Source organism: Parasteatoda tepidariorum, chromosome 10, assembly GCF_043381705.1.
Source record: "Parasteatoda tepidariorum isolate YZ-2023 chromosome 10, CAS_Ptep_4.0, whole genome shotgun sequence".
Taxonomy (NCBI): domain Eukaryota; kingdom Metazoa; phylum Arthropoda; class Arachnida; order Araneae; family Theridiidae; genus Parasteatoda; species Parasteatoda tepidariorum.
This window is the reverse complement of record NC_092213.1, coordinates 4835014-4855112: the sequence shown is the minus strand read 5'-3', so window position 1 is coordinate 4855112 and position 20099 is coordinate 4835014. Positions and strand designations below refer to the sequence as shown.

The following is a 20099-nucleotide window of genomic DNA, read 5'->3' as shown; positions in this document are numbered from 1 at the left end:
AAATTTGATAACATCGTTCACCCCGGTGTTAGTAAAGTAAATTTCCCAAATCTCAGAGATCTTATTGTGACAATAATAGCTGAGTTATTTGCTAAATTTCTTTCCTACGTGGTGTTAGTTATATTGGATAAGCCAAGCATAACTTTCGACTTTACGAACATTAAAGATCTGTGTGGAGTCAAAGAGTTATATTCCCTACAACTGAAATTCTAATCGTAGGTTTGATATTTTTTTTTCTTTAGTGGAAGTCTTTCAACACTACTATGTTTCCAGGATGTGTAGTGTTTTTAAAAAGTGCTTATAGGTGTTTATTTTTGATTTTCGTTTTTTAAATGCCCTTACAGGTGCTTTTTTCATTGGGTGTTTTTAAGAAATGCTTAATTTTCCCCTTTTTAAAATGAGATATTTCCTTTACTATGTTGATTTTCGCTTCAATGCAAAAAGACACAGTTCATATTGTTCTATTAACCGTTTTCTCAATTAATTCAACCCCAATCTATTTCGGTGTATTGTTAGTCCGTAGCGTATGAAAACGTCATTCGTATTACATAGTTCAAAATTTCATGATTTTTGACAATTGTCTAAAACAATGTCTTAAGGTTTTATTTATTTAGTTTTTAGACGTGACGGTTAAAACAAGATAAAACCGTCAATTGTCAAAAACTTTCCAACCCTGCCTAATTATGATATTTTTTAAAGTGCTTAAAAATATATTTTGAGTGCTTCAAAAGTGCTTAAAAGGTGCTTATTTTTTATAGAATAATTTGGCTATGTACCCTGTTTTCTACTGACCTAGATTTATGGGAATTATTCAATATTTTGGTTAAGTCTTGCATTTTGGTTCATGACCTAGTATGCCAATTTAATCAATTTGCTCAAAAAATTGTTTGTTTGTTATTTTTTTAATTTTTAGATCTTGTGAAATCTAGAATAGAAGCTCCGTGCTTTGCAAGGTAGTCTGCTGGTAACGAAGTAGCTGACTACCTTGCGAACAGGGAGCTTGTATCCTGTCAAGAAAAGCTGTCCCTCTTGCCAATACTAATCTCCTAATCAAGAAAAAGATGAAGGATTTCACTGTAAACCAAATCACGGAGAGAAATTCCGTAAAGGTTTGGCGTAATAATGTCTAGGATAAATAAAATGCCCTGGAGCTACAAAAGCGTCCAAAAATACATACGATGCAATAGTCATCTAAATCTTACCTTTGGTCATTAGAAAAATGTGCTGAAATTTCTTTTTCTAACTAAATAAAAGATTTTATATGGTTTTCAAATAGCTATTTTTCTTTTCAGGAAAAAACTGATATTCAAACTCCTATTAAATTTAAACTCACCTATACGTTAATCCAAAAAGAACCCAGAATGTCCAAAGTAGGAGAGGCTATACCTGATATTAATCAATATCCTATTTTGAATCAACAAGAAGCATCTAAAGTGTTTGAGGTAATCATTTGATTCTCTTTATTTTAAACTGTGTATATTTTGTGTCTTTATTTTTATACAAAAAAATATCTTGCTATCTATTTTTATCCTTTGAATTAAACAGAAATTCAATATTTATCATTCCACCGACAAATTGTGTATGTTTTGTGTTGTTATTTTTATTAAAAAGATTTATTTTTATCATTTGAATTTTTTAAAAATTTCAGTGTTTATCATTGCACTAATAATGTGTGCTAAATTATACTCTTTGTAAATGGAATAGGTCTCTCAAAGTTATAAGTTTACCCCTCTCTCCACACTTTTCCCCTTCTCTATTACCATGGTATCCTCAAATCTTGCTTTATTTGCAGCACCTATATGTTTAAGTAAGAAGTTGGAATATGCTGGCATATGTAAAAAAATCTACGATTTGTAGAAACCATTATAAATAAAGAGGGAAACAGTGAGAAGTATGGGAGAAATCATGTTTTATTTGCAAAGAGAATAGAAATGTTTGAATAAAAAAAATTTAAATTATTTTTAATTAAACAAATATCTACTGAAATTAAACTGAATTCCATCTGCTTTCACCATAATTTCTTAAAGCTTATGTTTTACGACTTTAGTTTTAGTGAAATAATCAAAATTCATCAAAACTTCTTTTGATGAATTTTGTTCTAATTTCATCAAAACTTCTTTTACTGCCAGAGGAAACAAAGAGTAGTTGAAAGGCAGTTTCTTTTTTCTTTAGGCAAGTTAAACTGGTTTTGAAATTTTTTATTTCAACCTTTCTCACTTGTGATTTTGCCAATTTCATGAAAGTTTTTATTTCTTCCTCTCTTGAGCGCATTTTTCACCTCATTTCTTACATGGATTCTAAAAGTATATATTATCTATCTAACCATAAACCATGTATAAAATGTGTGATTTGATGTATAGTAATTTCTCAAACCATTGATTGACTCTTTCAACAGGCCAAATTTTTAAAAGATTGTGGGTCAAATGATATTTGTGAATCAGATCTGCATGTTACTGCTGAATTGAATCTTCCAAAGTAAGTTGATTAAATTAGACTATTCATTTAATTATTTTAATTTTATATTAAAATCAATTATAATTTTTTCTCAGTTGGATTTTTTTTATGCACATGAAAATGTTTTACTGTGTCACGTAAATTAAAAAGACTTTCCTGCGCCTGTGTTATAAATACTGTTGTCTAAAAATAAATAATGATTTTTTTTTACAAAGATTTGTTTAAAATTTTATTAATCCTACAAATAAATACAATAATTTTAAAAAAATAATTAATTTTGTCTATCTAATAATCTCTATCTAATCAAATTTTTTTATGTTAATGTTGCTATTTGGCTTACCAAGTGAAAGGTTTTGGCTTTTATGAGAATGTTAGATTCCTCCCTTAATTATTTTATGTGAATTCGTCTATTAGTGTTATTCCCAATTATAATTTTGAAGGAATTTATAAATTTCAATTAGGCTATTCATTAAGAATGCTTATTCTTCCTGATATAAAAAAGTTTATTTGTTTTGTTTTTTTCATATTTCACTATATCAATGATGTACAGTGCGCCAAAAAAAAGGATCCCCCCTGAATAACTTTTGATCTAATGATCGGGTTTTCATATTCTAGGACTCTGTCGTAATAGCTCTAAGGGATGACCTCAAATGTACTAACTAATAAGTACAAACGATATTTTAAGTTACAAAATCAGGTACAAAAACGTACTTTTTCTGATTAAACGTACCTTTTTTTGTGCAAATTCGGATATCTAACTCCCAAACCATGGTAGCCGCAATCTGGGAAATAGGGTCCTTATAGTTTGGTCAAGAGAGTGCTCCAAAATTTATTATAATTCTATAAGTGAAGTTTGTCATGGGAAAAAGATAGAAAAATTAATTTAACCTATATCCTAAAATTGCAAAGGAAGAGCCCTCTAATTACACTTAAATGTTGTAATGTGTATGACGTTATTCTTTTTAGGCAAGAAAATGGTGTCCCTGTTCTTCATTTGGGTCAACAATTGGTAAATCTGTCGATTGTGTTATACAACCACAAAGAGCCTGCTTATGATGCCTCCCTCTACGTCACTCATCCCAGCACAGTCAGCTATATTGGTCGCAAAGTTATTGTAAGTACCATTGGAACTTTTCACGAAACTTCATGTTTTGAAGAATTATTATTTGGTTACTGAAGTTTTATGTAATATGCTGTTATTTATTTATTTTCTTACGTGCGTAAATGATAAAAATAATATTCCAAGCAGCATCAAGACTGGAAAGAAACAAACCTAGTATAATAACTTGATGATATAAAAAAGTGTAAATTTTAAGTAATATTTATAAATAAATAGATAAATATAGTTAATAAATAAATAAAGCAAATGATAAATATTAAAAATATATTAAAGTAATATTTTTGAAATATTGTATCTTTCTGTTTTTACAGTTTTATATTATTTTATTGTTTATGGTTCGAAAATAGAGATGTAAAATTTTTCTACAATAGATTGTTAAGAGGGTGGCTGTCATTCCAAATTTGACGGTTTTTGATTATTTTTTACCTAGATAATTTTTAGATGCTATTTCTCAAACAAATTTGAACTACTTGTGGAATGGGAAATAAATATATTGAATTATAAAAACAAAAATGATAAAAATACCATCAAGACTGGAAAAAAACAAACCTAATACAATTTCTTGGCCATCAAAAAATAATGAAAAAAGATTTTTTAGATTTATTGTTTTTGTAAATAGGTAATGAAATAGTATTACATCCATCTGTCTTTAGAATTATGGTAATAAACATAAAGAAAGTCTTTTAAAAATTCGTTTGCAAATTCACTACAATATACCAATACAGCTTTCATTGCATTATTATACTTAAGCAAGATTTTTTGCTCAAACTAAGTGATATTTAAAAAAAAAAAAATTTGTTGTTATTAGGTATTCAAATGTAGTATAAATTGAAACTAAAATACACAATATAAACCAATACAACCATAACAAATTACAAACGTTGTAAGAAATTTTAACTAAAAATGTTTTTCCCAATTATGTCTTTTGTGTCAATTTTTTCTACTTATGTACTAAAATATTATCTAAATAAAAATCATACACTGTTTATTTTCTAACATTCATACTCCTTTACAAGACAACTACTAATACTAGTGTTTGTGGAGTATTTATAAATCGATATTTTTTGTATGGAACTTATTTCTTCTAACAATTCGCTCTTGTATTATATTATTATACTGCTTAGTATATGTAAAGAGTTTCAAACTTTCTGTGCTTTAATCTTTTTTTTCATCTTGTTGTTGCTTTTATGAATTTAATTTTAAAATGTGTGTTCCTAGAAAGGAGATCAAATAGAATGTGTACCTCACAACAGTACCGTTTTGAAGTGCGAAATTGGAAATCCAATGAACAAGGGATTTGTAAGTATCTTTTCAATATTAATGGAGAATTTTTATGATTAATTAATATCTAACATTTTATTATGTGTTTTTTCTTTCAAAGAATTTTTCGTTTTAGCATCTATTTGATTGGTACTAAATTCACTGATGCACAGTGTATGACTAATGGGCCAGATTGAGATTTTAAAGCATTTCAAATTTGACTGAAAATATAAATATGTTGAAAAGTACAAAATAAAAGCAATATTCCCCCTCCTATAATTTATGAAATTTATATTTGCTGTTTACCTTACCAGCTATTCCGCTCTTTTTCTATACTTTTTGTCGAAATTTCTGAGTGCTCGGGAAAAAAGATTGAGTAGTAGCGAATATATGAATATAACCAATAGCAACCTGGCTACTCTCAATTTTTTTACTTCTACTTCTTTCAGTTCTTTGTTGCAAAAGTATGTTTAATTGTATGTTGCAACCTTTTTACTAAATGACAACAGACATTCTTCATCCTTTCTCAAAGTGTTAAATTCTAAATATTTCCTTAAACTGAGTAAACTTATGTGTTTGTTGAGAAATATAATTTATGTTAGAGTTATAACATGAATGTTAAATGAAAAAATTGCAAGGGAAAAAAAGTTCCTTCGCAAATAAGGTTCATATTAAAAAGAGAAAAACGGAGAGAGATGGGTTTTCTTTTAGTTATTTGTTTTATGGGGCAGATTATTAGTTCAAAACTTTGAACAATGTTATGTATAATATTTTGTGAATTTCTTTTATTTGAATTAATTTCTTTAGTTGACACCAGTGTTTTTCAAACTATAATATCTTTGGAAATCTCTATATATTTCTTGTAAATGATGGCTAGACTCATTATCAGTACATTCTCTAACATGCCACAAGATTTTAACTATCTCTTATTATTTTTTAACTATCTAATATTTATTAAAACGCTATTCACAGAAAAATAAAACTATGCCTTTCCGAAAGAATGAGATTTCTTTCGTTCGGTAGTTAATACAAATTAATTTTAACTACTACATGTTGAAAAGAAGTTTGTTCTTCCATGGATTTTTTTTCTTGTCTCAGTTGCCTTGAGAAGTATTAATAAATAATACCAGCTTTGATTCTTAAAAAAGTATGATTTCTTTTACTACTATTTTCTTGATAATACGTAATATGTTTAAAATAGTATTGTTGCGAAGTGCAATTATACAAAATGACTAAATTGTTGTGAATACTTAATATGTGATTAAATACTGAATTCTTTCTGCAGGTTGAGTTTCAAATTCGATTTAGCCCTAGAAATGTTTCTGATGATGAAAAGCAGCTGAAATTTATTTTAAAAGCCAATACGTAAGTTTGTAAAACTTTCTCATTGTTCCAACTCTTACTATTTATAATTATCTTTGAAAATTGAAAAGTTATTTATTTGTTTTTATTTTTTAGAACAAGCATAGAAGTAGCACCTGAAGAGGATTATGTTCTTCGTGCCGATATTGTTAGGGTTGCTGAACTAGAACTTAGAGGGTAAATTTTTTTTATTTAAACTTTGTTTTTCTAAGCACTCGCAAAAATAAATTTCTTTGATTTTGAATTATAGATTTTTTTTTTTTTTTTTTTTTTTTTTTTTTTTTTTTTTTTTTTTTTTTTTTTTTTTTTTTTNTTTTTTTTTTTTTGTTAATTTTTTTTATTTTGTTGTAAAATCAGTTTGGATTTTAAGGACAACTCTTTTTTAAAGTATCAAAATTGTTCTTCAAAAAATGTTTGCCTTTTTTTTAGTGATAGGATTAAAATTAATGAAAAAAAATCTAAAGTTGATAGCATAAGTGAAACAATTCAAGGATTTTTCCTAGTGTAAATACAGAAATGTAGTTGAAGCCTCTCACAAAAACGGAAAAAATCATAAGATATAAGAAATTTAATTGGTTTTTGCAATTCTCATCTCTTTTTGTTTAAAATAATAGAGGGCATGAATTTCTAAAAAATAGTAAATTAAAGAAAATTTTTGTTTAGTCTGCCTGCAAGGATTTAATTTTTTTTTAACTTTAATTTCCTGCATTCAATTCTTTAGATTTAATATTTGCTCAATCTTCTACTTTTTCAGACCTTACCAACCCTACTCAAATATAGTATATCTGTTGAGGGAACAGCATTTCTTTACATTTAGTGGCCTTAAAACTAAAAAAGAAAAAAATAATTATAATAATAATTTTGATACTTAAAATTTATGGATCCTTTTGACATAAACAACTTTGCTAGGTTTCAAAAAATAATATTTTTAGGCTTTTGAAAGTTTCTGAATTGTTTCATTAATTTGGAAGCACTTGTCGTATCTTTTTTTTTACTATCAAAGAAGTGTTTTTGACAGAGAAGAAGATCGTTTCAATAATTTAAAGTCTTTTCTTATCGAATTTTCCTTTGTTTTAGTCAAGAACTTGCCAAAACCAAAGCTTCCAAATTTGCTTTTATTACATTTGTTTAAATGTTTTTAGCATTGTTGTCAGCGTTCAATTATCCATTTTCCACTATATCAATGTTATTTATATCCTTTCTTGTGTCTACTTTTTAACCTTTATTTTCGCGCAGAAATATCCTTCTTTCTTTTAAAGGTTTAATTAATTATTATAATTAACTATTTTTTTTTATGTTTCAGTGTTTCAAATCCAGAACAAGTTGTTTATGGGGAACATTTTGTTGAAGAAGAAAATATGAAAACTGGAGAAGACATTGGTAGCTTAATTATCCATACCTATGAGGTAAACTTTTCCAAAAATGATTGAAATGTGTTTGACATATTTTAACTTGAAAGTACATAATTGGTAACTATTGTACTTTTTTTTTTTATTGATGCAGAAGCACGTTTAGAAGCCCGTCTCTTTTGGGACACTTTTTTTTCATAATCAAAATAAGTAGATTTGTTTTCATTTTTCAATTTTTTGTTTGCATTATATATATATATATATNATTATATATATATAAGGGTGGTTTTGTTGTGTACACTAATATGTGATGCTTGCGTCGCAACAATTGCTTGCGGCATGTCCTGCCATTCCTTGGGAACAACTGTGCCCAGTTACAGCTGTATAGGTAACCTGTACAGTCAGTTCTGTGTCTTTAAAATGTTCAAGTTTAGCAAATATGAGGTACAGTCAGTCACGAGTTTTTAGTCGGCATAAAACCAGTCAGCTGCATACATTCACTGGCAGATTTGTGAAGTTTACGAAGCTTCCTACTGGCATGCTGACAGGAAAGTTTGCTACTCCATGACAATGACTCTCGCTACAGCTCAGTTCCGAGCATTATTGGATTCTTTTGGCTGGGAAGTTTTGAACCACCCTTCCATGCTACCTAGACCTTGCCCTAAGTGATTTTCATCTTTTCCAATGTTTCAAACATCATTTTGACTGCAACCAGTGCAATGATGAGGAAGAAGTGAAAACGGCTGTGACCTCTTGTTTAAGGGGGCGAATTTGCATGAAGAGAGGGTATACTAAATCTAATTGTAAAGTATGATAAGTGTTTAAACAAACTTGGCAACTCTTTTGGAGAAAAAAAACGAGAAAGGTATGTTGAATCAAAAAATAAATTTGCTTCATGAAAATTTTCTTTCGTTTGATTTTTATTTTCAAACGCAACTTTAATTTGAAATAATGAAAATAAAATCAATAAAAGAAATTGTTTACTTGTAAATAATTTATCTCCCATTTGACATTATTTTTTTAAAATTTTGTTTCATTCTTTTTTTTTATTGTTTGCTGTGACATTTGAAAGCAAGAATTTTCCCCATCAGTCACCAATGGAGACACCTCTGCGGGGGGGGGGGGGATTTGGTTGTAGCTTTCTTCAAAGAAATGTTAAAAGCTTCCTTAGAATATAGACATTTTTTTAGAATTCAGACACAAAAAAATGATCTATTTTTTTAATTGTAAATTTAATTACACAAAAGAGTGAAAAATTTTAGTTTTAGAAAGGGTTATGTCCCTTCATTTATAAAATGTAAGTGGCTAAAAGCCCCTCAGCCCCTCCCCAACAGTTCCATAGTCCTGTTTATGTACATGTTTTTACTCCAATAAATTAAATAATTACTTTTTATTTGAGTATCAAAAATGATATTCACAAACATAATGGAGCTTAAAGAGTTTTTACTTAAAAATTTAATATTTTTCCTTATTGTATTATTTGAAAATGAAGCTTGCATTCTTTGCTTATCGATACGTTAATTAGGCATATTGTGATTGTTTACCAACATTACCTTTAAGGACATTAAATATGTTTTCTTCTAAAACATTTTATAATAGTGTTCAAGTTTTTATGAGTTAATTACATTTTTTGAAAAATTAGCTTTAAAAAAATTCATTATGCTTGATTTTAAAGTTAGATTTTTTCCAGTGTTTGAAAAAAATGCTGTAAATAAAACCCTTTTTAAACTTATTATTTTCAATGAACCCCAACGTAAAAAAAAGAACACATTTCTTGTTTAACTATTAAGACATTTCTGGGTGGATGGAAGAAGCGTTTTATCTTATTTCAAAGTCCTGCTTCAATTAAAGTCACTAATTTGCATTAGTAAAGATGCACTGCTAAATTTTGCTTAGAAATATCAACAAAACAAAAAAATACTTAAACATTTTTTTAATTAAAATGAATTTTCTAAAAGTAACTTTCATTATTTATATTTTTCAAAAGTAATTTATGAAAATATTCCTCAAAAAAAGACAAACTTGATTTAAATATTTTCATTAGTATTTATATTTATTAATTATATTTGCTTTTCAAAGCTAAATACAGTATATTTTCGAAGTTGAAGAGATGCTAAAAAATTTTTGAATAAGCGAGTTTTCGAGATAACAAGTTTAGAACTAAATGTGTTCTGAAAAGTAGAAGAATTTATTCTGAAATATTACTCTAAAAAGTAGAGTCATGAAACATAAAAATAACTACTAATAATTATGTATGTAATGATAGTTGACGAAAATCTAAATACAACAATGATAATTTTATTTTTAGCAGTAAAATAAAAATAATTATGATTTTTCCGAAAAAATTCAATTTCTATTGTGAAAAAAAATTCAACATAATAAGGTTTTGAGAAGAAACTTTTCGTCATCGGAATTCAAATTAATATTAAATGGATATATAATGCCAAGAAGAAAAATATTTTATTTTGTTGACCTAACATGGTTTTCGAGATATTGAAGTTCGAACTATCGAGAGTATACTGTACTGTCAGCATTAATTAAATTTTTTTGGCATACCTGAATAGTAATTATAATTATTCATTTTTAATTATTATAGCTTATTAATTATGGTCCTTGGAAAGCTAAGGAGGTTGAAATTCATGTGAAGTGGCCATACCAGACAGAAACTTTCACCAAAAATGGAAAATGGTTATTATACCTGATGGAGTCTCCTAAGGTAAATTAGGTTAATAATATTTGTTAATTAAGTAAAAACTTTCATCAGTTACTCCAGAATGAAACATTTTTCTTGAAGTCATCATTTAATTTGAAAATTAAATATTTTATTTTCAAGTTATCAAACCTTTCTTGTACATCCGTTTTATTATTTTTTCTATCAATCATTTTTTAATTATTTTGCTTTAATTTTCAAGTCATAAACTCCATTTCAGTATTTTGAATATTATACCTTGAATTTATAATTATTTTTTATTAAACAAAGTAGTGACCCATTTATTAAAACTTTATCTTAACTCTATGTTTGAAGAGGTTGTGACCAGTAAACACAATACTCGAAGCCTTATAAAATTTTCAAAATTCACCCATTTAAAACAACATTTGTTTAACATTTTTAGAAAGCTTAGCTCCTATTCTTCTTATCTTCACTTTTCAATTAGTCCTGATTTTCACTTTCTAATGGATTTTTTTTTAAAAATTGTATTGACTCTTTTAAAATTTTTAAATTGTTTATTACTTTTCACTTTTTTGGAATAAAATTAGTTTCGTCTTTAGGTGTTCTATGTGTTTAGGTTGTGCACACAGTTTTTTTTCTGCATTGTTCACTTCTATTACTTTCTTTAACTAAATAAACTATTTCTCTTTTGAAAACTAGGTGCAAGGTAATGGCTACTGTGTATTAGACCAAGAAATAATCAATCCACTACGATTACAGGTACTCTTAACTATTTACTTCAAAGTTACGTTGAATATTATTAAAAATTCTGTTCTCAAAATCTTCTAGTCTGCAATTGGCTTGATCTATCACCTTTTTTGAAACAATTGTATATTCTACTTAATATTACATTTATTTATAATTTTCATTATTAGTTTTCTTTATAGCATATATTATAATTTTCTTATATGCAAGGAATGTCATCTGTTATCTAATAATATATTAGTAAATATATATTTTTATATGTTGATAAAAAATTTAATAAGTACTTCATTTTTTTCTTTATTCCTTTAAACTTAATAAAGATTGCTTCTATGAATAAAAAAGACTGTCTTTTAATTAATATTTTTTCATTTAATAAAATCTTTTAAATATTAAAAAGAATAGATATTGAGAAAAATTGTTACATTTGAAACTGAAATTATCTAACCATAAATTTTCAAAAAAATTTCTTTTCCTCACAATCAAATGTATGTATTAGAGAAAAAAAAGATTTTTTCTATAAATATGCCACTTGACAGTAACTAGTTAATAACTTTGTAAATATATTACTTATAAAAGTCAAGTAATAAAAAGAAACTATTTTAGATCTTAAATAACTAAAAAAGAAAGTATAAATTATTTAAATTATATAGCCTTATTTACAAACATTTGTGTATTCAAATCAGTTTTAATAAATCTCAGATTTGTAGGGGCAGTTTAAAATATGATTTATGATCTTCTATTGTTGATATTTAAGGTTAAAAGAGAAGAAGATCCATATATTCGTGAGATAGAAACTGAATCAATCAAAGCAGAAAGATTGAGGACAAAAAGAGACGTAAATGAAGCTCAAGCACCAGAAGAAATTCGATTGGACCCTCGAACTCTAACCATAGCTACAATGGTAAGTTACTCACAAATTAATCTTTCTTAGTTTAATCTCATCTGTAAACGGTGAATTGGTTCCTGTAAATATAATCAAAATCTATTCAGAGTTCTATTCATTAAATTTTAGATATATCTTTATTTGTTTTAAAAATAACTTGATGCATGTTTTTACAAGGTTTAAAAGAGATTGTTTCAGAACAACTGTCATTATGTGTTACTTTGTTTCAAAACTTAATATTTTACTTTTCAAAACGATTTGTCATATTTTTGAAAATATCTTGTTTTTAAAAATGGACATTCACTGAATTGTGCAAAAAATTTATCAGAAAATAGTAAAAATATAAAATTTTTATCCAAAAATAGTTGACTATGAATGCTAATGAATTTTAATATTAAAGTGACGACATTACGTAAAATTATTTTTTGAAATTCAATTTAGTGTTAAAAATTGTATTGTTTATGTTATATTTGTTTAAGTATAATGTTTTAATAATATTTCAATAGCATTTTTAAAAAACGAATAGTTTTGCAATGAATTATAAGAATGTTTTCAAAGCATGCAATTACATGTGCATATGTTAGCGTGAATGATCGAAGTCGAGAGAATCTCGACTTTCACCAATGAATGTCAACACTCACATAATCACTGTAATGAATGTCCGAAATATTTTTTATATCCAATTGGATATTAATTTATTCGTTGATATTATTATATTTACTCGCTATTTTAATATGTGCTGATGATAGATTAGGGGAAGCATCAGTGTTCAAAGCACCAATTAAATGCATAATGGGCAGTGGCACTTGACCTTAAGAAAACATTGATGTAGGGCACACCAGGCAAATGTATACAGGGCATTGGCACTTAACTAGACCTAGTATATATTTTGGGCCTTTACCAAAGTGTCAACAACCAAATGTCAACATTCAACAACCAAATGTCTACATGTGATTGTCAACATTCATCAGTGGAAGTCAACAACCACCAAATTCAGCCATTCACAGTTACACATATAAAAATTAATTTTTATTTGATTTTGAAAAGAACTTAAATATTTTGATTCTCTGAGTTCAATTATTATTTCAAGTATTTTATAATTTTTTTTTTATTTTTGAACAAAAAAATTAGGACTGTGATGAAGGAACTGCTAAATGCCACTTCTTCAAATGTATCTTCAAAGATTTACTTCCAGATAAAAATGCTCTCATTAGTATAAGGGCTAGAATGTGGAGCAAGACTTTTGTAGAGGTTTGTCTACATTTCTATTTTGTTAAAAACTTTTCATCACTTTTTCTATTGATCAATATTTATTCCTTTTACATCTTATAGTTTTAACTAAGATCTGTGAACTTCGAGCTTTGTAGAGTTTTATTAGTCACCATTGTATTTTAATGATATTGTCTCTTTTTATTTAATAGTTTACTCATTTTGGTTTTTCTAGACTATTTTACTGTTACTAATTTGATATAACTTTTTATTTTGTTGATTTTTTTAAAGCGAAAACCATTTGGTTTCGTTACTTTGAATTTTGAATGTTTGAGTAATGCTCAAACTAAACACTTTTGTTATTAAATTGCTTGACTTCAAATCTTCGCTTGTCTGAAAAAACTTTTTAATGTTACTTTTAAATACTGAGACATTTTTTTATATTAAAAAAGTATTTTTTTTTATAAATGGTTAAAAATATTAAGTGCAATCAAAACATAATGAGTCAGAGGCTGTTTTATTTTATTTTATTAATTAAGCATTAGGCATTTGTCTTGCTGTAACATTAGAGTCTAATGATTAGACCCTTATTGCCATACCCGTAAAATAGACTGTCGGTTTCTCATTTTTTATCAACGCTTATCACAAGCATTGCCTCCCATTGATCGTTAGGTGTTTGAATCTTTTATGCCACACCAACAACTACATTTCAATTTCAAGGCTTTCATCATTTATCTGTAGTTTTGGTTTAATGACTGTTATTTATCGACTGTTATTTTCTATTGATCGTTAAAAAGAAATTAATAATTGATTTTATTTTTTTGTAGAGTAAATTAGTACATTGGTATTCTTGTATTTTTCAGGATTATGCAACTGTTGATCGAGTGGATATTGTGTCCCGTGCCAAGATTTACTTGGATCCCAGATTAGATATACAACAGGATCCTAAGAATGATTTTGCTTCTGTAAGTAAAATAATACAGGAATGCTGATAACCACCACTAATGAAAGATTTTAGTTTTTTAAAATTATACTAAGAGTAGTGGTCGACAAAAGTTTAATTTTTTGTAGTTAACTACAACTACTTTATCCCTTTTTGTTAAATGTAATGACTACTAACTGCCTTTAAAATGAAATCACTATTTTAAGGAGATGAACTTTGCCAGAAAGATTAATTTACACCCATGTTCAAAATGGTTTTGAATAATAAATAGGCTATTTCAAACGTGTCGATATTTATTTATTCATGTTTACATAAGCTATTGTAATTAACCTTCATATTTTTATAACTCTCTTGACAATGAATATTTAATTTAAGAATTGCTAGGAAATTATCAAATCTTAGCAATTTTGTTACGTGTTTAATGTTTTTTTTTAATTTCCAACCTGAAATATAGTGCATTGAAAGTTGCAGAGAATATTTATTCCTTTCCATTGGAGTGATATTTTGTGTATTCTTTTAGTGTTTCATGTGTATACATTCGCATTTGGAGGTATGGCAGTTCAAATTAGAAGCAGACAACTTTAAAGACAGCTTTTGTTTGTTGAGCAAAGTTTACACGTGACTGAATTCCCGTTTTAAAATTTCTCCATAACACTAAAATAAATTTTATACAATAGCAGTTCAGTTCAATACCATCATCTAAACTATACTCAGTTGTGTGACAGCCCATAGAGGGCCAAGGCCTACTGTGCCCATCTCAGTCTTCAGTGTTTAGTCCCCAAGCATGTTCGAAGGTATAAAAGGCTGAGTCAACCGGCCTGAGGATCAATACTATCATCTTGTACCTTCAAAGTAGCTCACATCCTTGTGGAGAATTACCATAGTGATATTTCAATTTTTAAGCAATCATCATGATATTTCTATTCACTCTTCTTACACTTGTATTAGTCTGTTTTTTTTTTTTATTTATTCTCCATATTTTTTTAAATTTTGTAGAAAAATTGTATTTCTAAATTTTTTTAAAGTACTTATTTTCAATGTTTAAGTATCCATGTGTAACTTATTATATACTTTAAAAGCAGGGACACACTCTTCTTTCTTTTTTAGAAGAAAAAAAATTCACAAATTTTTTATCAACTATTACAGATTTTAGTTTCAACATTTCTTTTAAAATTTTGTAAGTGTCTTTCAAGAGATGGTCTGCCAGTCATGAAATTATGTATTGGTGGTTATTGTCCCATCATAGAAATATGTTTTCCCCAAAAGAGCACTTTTTAAAATTATATAGTAACTATGACTGGAAAGATGTAATACAGCATGACTATATGTATCATAATGCGTACTAAGTTATATTGAGATTTTTTTATTTTATTTGAGCAATTTTGTTTCATACCAGCATATGACGTGTGACAGTCAACAAAAGAAACTGTTGCACTGCACTGGCATGAGGTCTGCAACAAAAGAGTTTACAGCTTGTTTTTTTTTATAATTAAAACTTTTGTTTTTTGCCTACTTATTTGATAACTCGAGCTGTGTTTTTTACGGTTTTCTAAACACCGGTTATTTATTTTTATTGTAATGAAACCTATTCTATTCTTTAGAAAAAGTTATATGCTTTTGAAAATTTAAACCGTAGTTATATTACCACAGAAAATTATTTCCCGATGTCACTACAGTCGTATAAAAATAGCTCTCCGATTTCAGAACATTTGGACTCATATTTATAATTCCTGTAAGATCCCTTTATTTTCCTTACATAGGAAAAATATTTCTAAATTAATAAATAATATAATGTCTCTAATTTAAATTTAAAGCCGTATTAAATTGTTTACTGATTACTATAACCTACAAGCTATAAATTTCTAGGTATTTGCGATTTAATTTTCATGTTGTTAATTTTTTTTTGTTCATGAATATGTATATATCTCTTAATTAATAAAAAATTTAAAATATCTCTAAATTAATAAATAATTTAAAACATCTCTAAATTAATAAACAATTTAATGTCATTAATTTAAGTTTAAACCTATATTCCATTTATTGATTACTGTAATCTACAAGAAATAAAATTCTAAGTATTTGTGATCTAGTTTTCATGCTGTAAATATTTCTTTGTTCTTAAAATGTTTGAGGTAAAGTTGCTATTAGTATACAGTTTTTTTAAAATGTGCAACCCGTTTTTATAGTAGTTAATAACTATTTTATAGAAATATTGCTAATAAATAATTTTTTCATTAATTATTAAACTGTGTATTGCAGGCTGTGACAAAAGCTTTGCCGGATCTTCCGTTGTATCAGAAACCTGAAGAGGTTCCCCTTTGGATTATTATCTTAGCTGTTTGTGGTGGACTTCTGTTGCTCATACTACTTATATTTTGTCTCTGGAAGGTATGGTCGCTTTCATTATTTGTTTCTGCAATAGATGTAATGACTATAGTTGTCCAAAGAGAAAATAATGGGAGATTGTCATATCATGAGTGTGCAAAAATACCGCATATATTTACACCGAATTTAAAAATATAAGACTAATGTGTACAAAATAATGCTTAACTTCAATAATAATCAGGAAACAAACAGAATACTTGAGCAGATTTTTTATAGTAATATGTAAAAAATGGACCACCTTGAATAACTTTTGATCTAATGATCAGATCTTCACATTCTAGGACTCAATCTTAATGGCTCAAGGGGATGACCTCAAATAGGCTAATTGATAAGTGCAGATGATATCTTAAGTTACGAATTCAGACTCAAAAACGTATTTTCTCTGAATAAACATAAAAAAATTTCCGACAGCTTCAGATTTCAGACCCCGAAATAAAAATGTGATCTTAATAGTTTGGTCAAGCTAGTAAATGAGACTCCAAAGTTTGAACCCTTTAATGTTAATTTTACTTTTTGCGTATTTCACCATATATCAAGGACTTTTTTAAGTGAATTGAAAAAATTTTGCACACTGTTATAGAGTTCGTTTATCCAAAGACAATTCCATGCAAAATATAACTTTCAGTAAATAATTTTCATTAAATAAATAAATTTCAGTAAATAAATAAATTTCAGTAAATATTCAGTAAATATTTTTTTATTTAGTAATAATCAAAAAAAATTTGAATTGTATGGTATACAAATTTTTACATTATTTTAAAAAGTGCAATTTTAAATGGCAAAATACAAAATTGGACTGATTTCGTGCAAATTTTGTATTTCGCCATTTAAAATATTCAATTTTATATATTAAAAAATTTCTGAAAACTTAACATTTATTGGCTTATATCATTATTCGTTAGAGTTGCAGTAAGCTTAATTGAAAAAAAAAATTGTGGAATATTTCAAATATAGTTAGAAAAAAAATTTCTGCTTATATTATTGTAAAACATTCAAATAAAGAAACCTAACACCTGACACCTAACCTGGGCATTTAAACAAAGCTGTTTCAGTCTTGTCTATGATGGCACTTTGCTGTAAATTGGTTTTTATTGTAGTATAACTTTTGACTAGAGTTTTTAAATTTTCCAGTGAATTTTGAATTGCACAAGTTTGTATTCTTAAATTGTTTATAGAACAATACACACATCTAGGCTTATAAAGGACTTTTTTCCTTAAAATGATTTGTAAAAAATATTTAAGTTTTCAGAATTTCAATTTTGAATTGAATGAACTTTGTACTATATTATTTTCATTAAACTGATACTGTGAAACCTTTGTAAGTTGACCACTTGTGGGACAACAATACATAGACATGTAGTCTACTCAACAAGTTGCACTGTATTAGGTTTATAGAAAGGGAATGCTTGTCATTTTTCTTATTTCATATCAATTTTTCTCTAAAAATTCCTTTTACAAAAATTTTAACTTTTACAGTATTTAAATTGACATACGTATAAAAGTAGCCATTTGCTTAATGGAATATAATGCTTTTCTTTTCCCCCTTTTTTCTATAAAAAAAAGTTTATTGACAAAATTTTAAAATTCTTCCAATTTAAACTGCATCTTTTTTATTTATTTATTTTAGCTTGGATTTTTCAAGCGGAAAAAACCTGAATACATACCAGCTGAGCTTCATGAAAAGGAAAGAGATCCTTACTCGAATGGATATCCCTATTCATAAACATTTAGGTCTCTTAAATATTTCAATCAAGAAATCTGTGATGTGCATATTAAAAATAAAAGCCTATATACTCAAAGACCTTAATGTTAATGGATTGAGAGCACCATAAATATATTGGCGCTACAATCATGTGAAAAAATGTGTACATATGTACAAAATATTGTACAATATTTCAACAACAAAAATCTTGACTGCAATGCCAGAATCAACAGGTTTGATCATTTTTGTTTTCATTTATTTTCATCGCCATTTATACTGCCATCTATCTAATCATTATTTTAGAGATGTCAAGTGATTGATGTAAAGCTTTTTCATCCGAAATACATTGTGATGTGTGACAGAGACACTTTGAAAATTGTTTTGCAAGAAAAGAACAAATAATGAAATATTTTTAGTTTCTGTTAGTAGTACCTATTAAATAAGTTCTGTATTGTTTAGTTATATGCTATTTGTCTTAGTTTTCTGTACTAAATAAAGAATGAATGGATTGTTTTTTTTTTTATTTTTACTTATGTACAGTAGTTTTATTGAGAATGCTGTGTAAAGGAATTAAAACACATTCTTTATGAATGAATTTATGCATTAATGTATATTAGTTTATGTATATTTTATCAGCCTTTTTATTGGCAGCTGAGACTGTAATGTTTGTTTTATTGTATAGACTTTGACACAGTTCCTGTTAATGGCTATCAATTGGTTGGCCTATATTTTCTTCCCAAATATTTTAAGCCCAGAACTTAAAATTTTTATAACTACTTTTATATTATTTTGTATTTTCCAATTATTTCTTTCAAAAAATAAGGATGCTGAGATAAAACTCAAATATTCTAAATAAAGTTCTTTTTCCAATTGAAAATAATTACTGGGTATGGGGTAAAACTAGGAAATCACAAATTTTGTAGTTTGTGTTTGAATTGTTTTTGGTTTATTACTTAAAAATTATTTTATTTTTAATTTGTCACAACGAAAAGTTTTGATAGATTTTTGTGATTATTTTTCATTAATGTTCATTGAAATGAACCAAAATAAGTATGTCAAATTATCTAGAACAATAAAAAATGTGCTCTTTAAATAAATTACAATGCTTCTTTTCATGCTAAATTATGCTCTTAAGGAAAAAATTAACTATGTATTAATTTTTTTAAAATACTTATTTATATTTTCTGTATATATTAAATAGAAAAACAATTGTTTGACGGAGTGGTGCTCTAACTCATTAAATCAAAATGGAAAATCGTTAATTTTTTAAATCAATAATAAGAATCAAAGTACTATAGTTGTCGAGACCAGGACCGTAAACCAGACCAAAAGTGTTGCAAACGAACCTGGTCATAATATAGGGAAAATAGTACTGCCAATCGAAAAACAACCTAAATGCTTCACGATAGATTTTAAGAAATGCGACTTGACGACTTCCCTTGCTAATGCTAACAATGTTAAAATATAATTTCAGAAAACTGATTTTAAAAAAAAGTTGATTTTGATACAAAAACTTTTGTAATGCGTAGTTTATCATACAAAAATGCCATCTATATAAAAATTTCACTTTTGAATTAAGCTGCTTACGTTGAATTTTTTTATTGCGCCTCTAAATAGGCGTTACTCAAATATATTAAATTCTTCAGAGGAGTTCTGTTTTAAAATAGACTGCAACTTGTTAAAGGGAGCAAAAGTTTAATTATGAATAAAAGTTTTTATTTAACATAACCTGTTTTTGTTTCCTATAAATTAAAATAAATCTGATTTACACAATATTTGTATAGTATATTAAATCAAAACTTAAGAATCATAAATTATGCAAGTTTGACTTATAAAAAATGCATAAACTAAAAAAGTTTTTAGGAAAAGTCTAGTTTATTTACTTAATGATCTGATTTGTTATTTTTGTACTTATTTTTTATTCAACTCCCAATTATAAAAATTACCATCTATCCTGTTGTATAAGTCTGCCCCTTATTTTTGATTACGAGGTTTCTCTTATGTCGGGCGTATAAGT

The 20099-nt window shown here is 27.0% G+C and overlaps 1 protein-coding gene across 1 annotated transcript in view; it reads left to right on the top strand.

Moving 5' to 3' along the window:
* Positions 1 to 18596, top strand: part of LOC107454271 (integrin alpha-PS1) — a 174680-nt gene extending 156084 nt beyond the window's left edge. Inside the window, exons 12-25 of the mRNA XM_016071396.3 lie at positions 1293 to 1442; positions 2396 to 2475; positions 3421 to 3568; positions 4793 to 4873; positions 6120 to 6199; positions 6293 to 6373; positions 7500 to 7602; positions 10142 to 10261; positions 10916 to 10975; positions 11715 to 11861; positions 12975 to 13094; positions 13916 to 14017; positions 16255 to 16383; positions 18008 to 18596. Of these exons, the coding sequence (XP_015926882.2) occupies positions 1293 to 1442; positions 2396 to 2475; positions 3421 to 3568; positions 4793 to 4873; positions 6120 to 6199; positions 6293 to 6373; positions 7500 to 7602; positions 10142 to 10261; positions 10916 to 10975; positions 11715 to 11861; positions 12975 to 13094; positions 13916 to 14017; positions 16255 to 16383; positions 18008 to 18103 (1497 nt within the window). The 3' untranslated portion in view covers positions 18104 to 18596. The remainder of the gene's footprint in view (positions 1 to 1292; positions 1443 to 2395; positions 2476 to 3420; positions 3569 to 4792; positions 4874 to 6119; positions 6200 to 6292; positions 6374 to 7499; positions 7603 to 10141; positions 10262 to 10915; positions 10976 to 11714; positions 11862 to 12974; positions 13095 to 13915; positions 14018 to 16254; positions 16384 to 18007) is intronic.
* The last annotated feature ends 1503 nt before the right edge of the window (positions 18597 to 20099 follow it).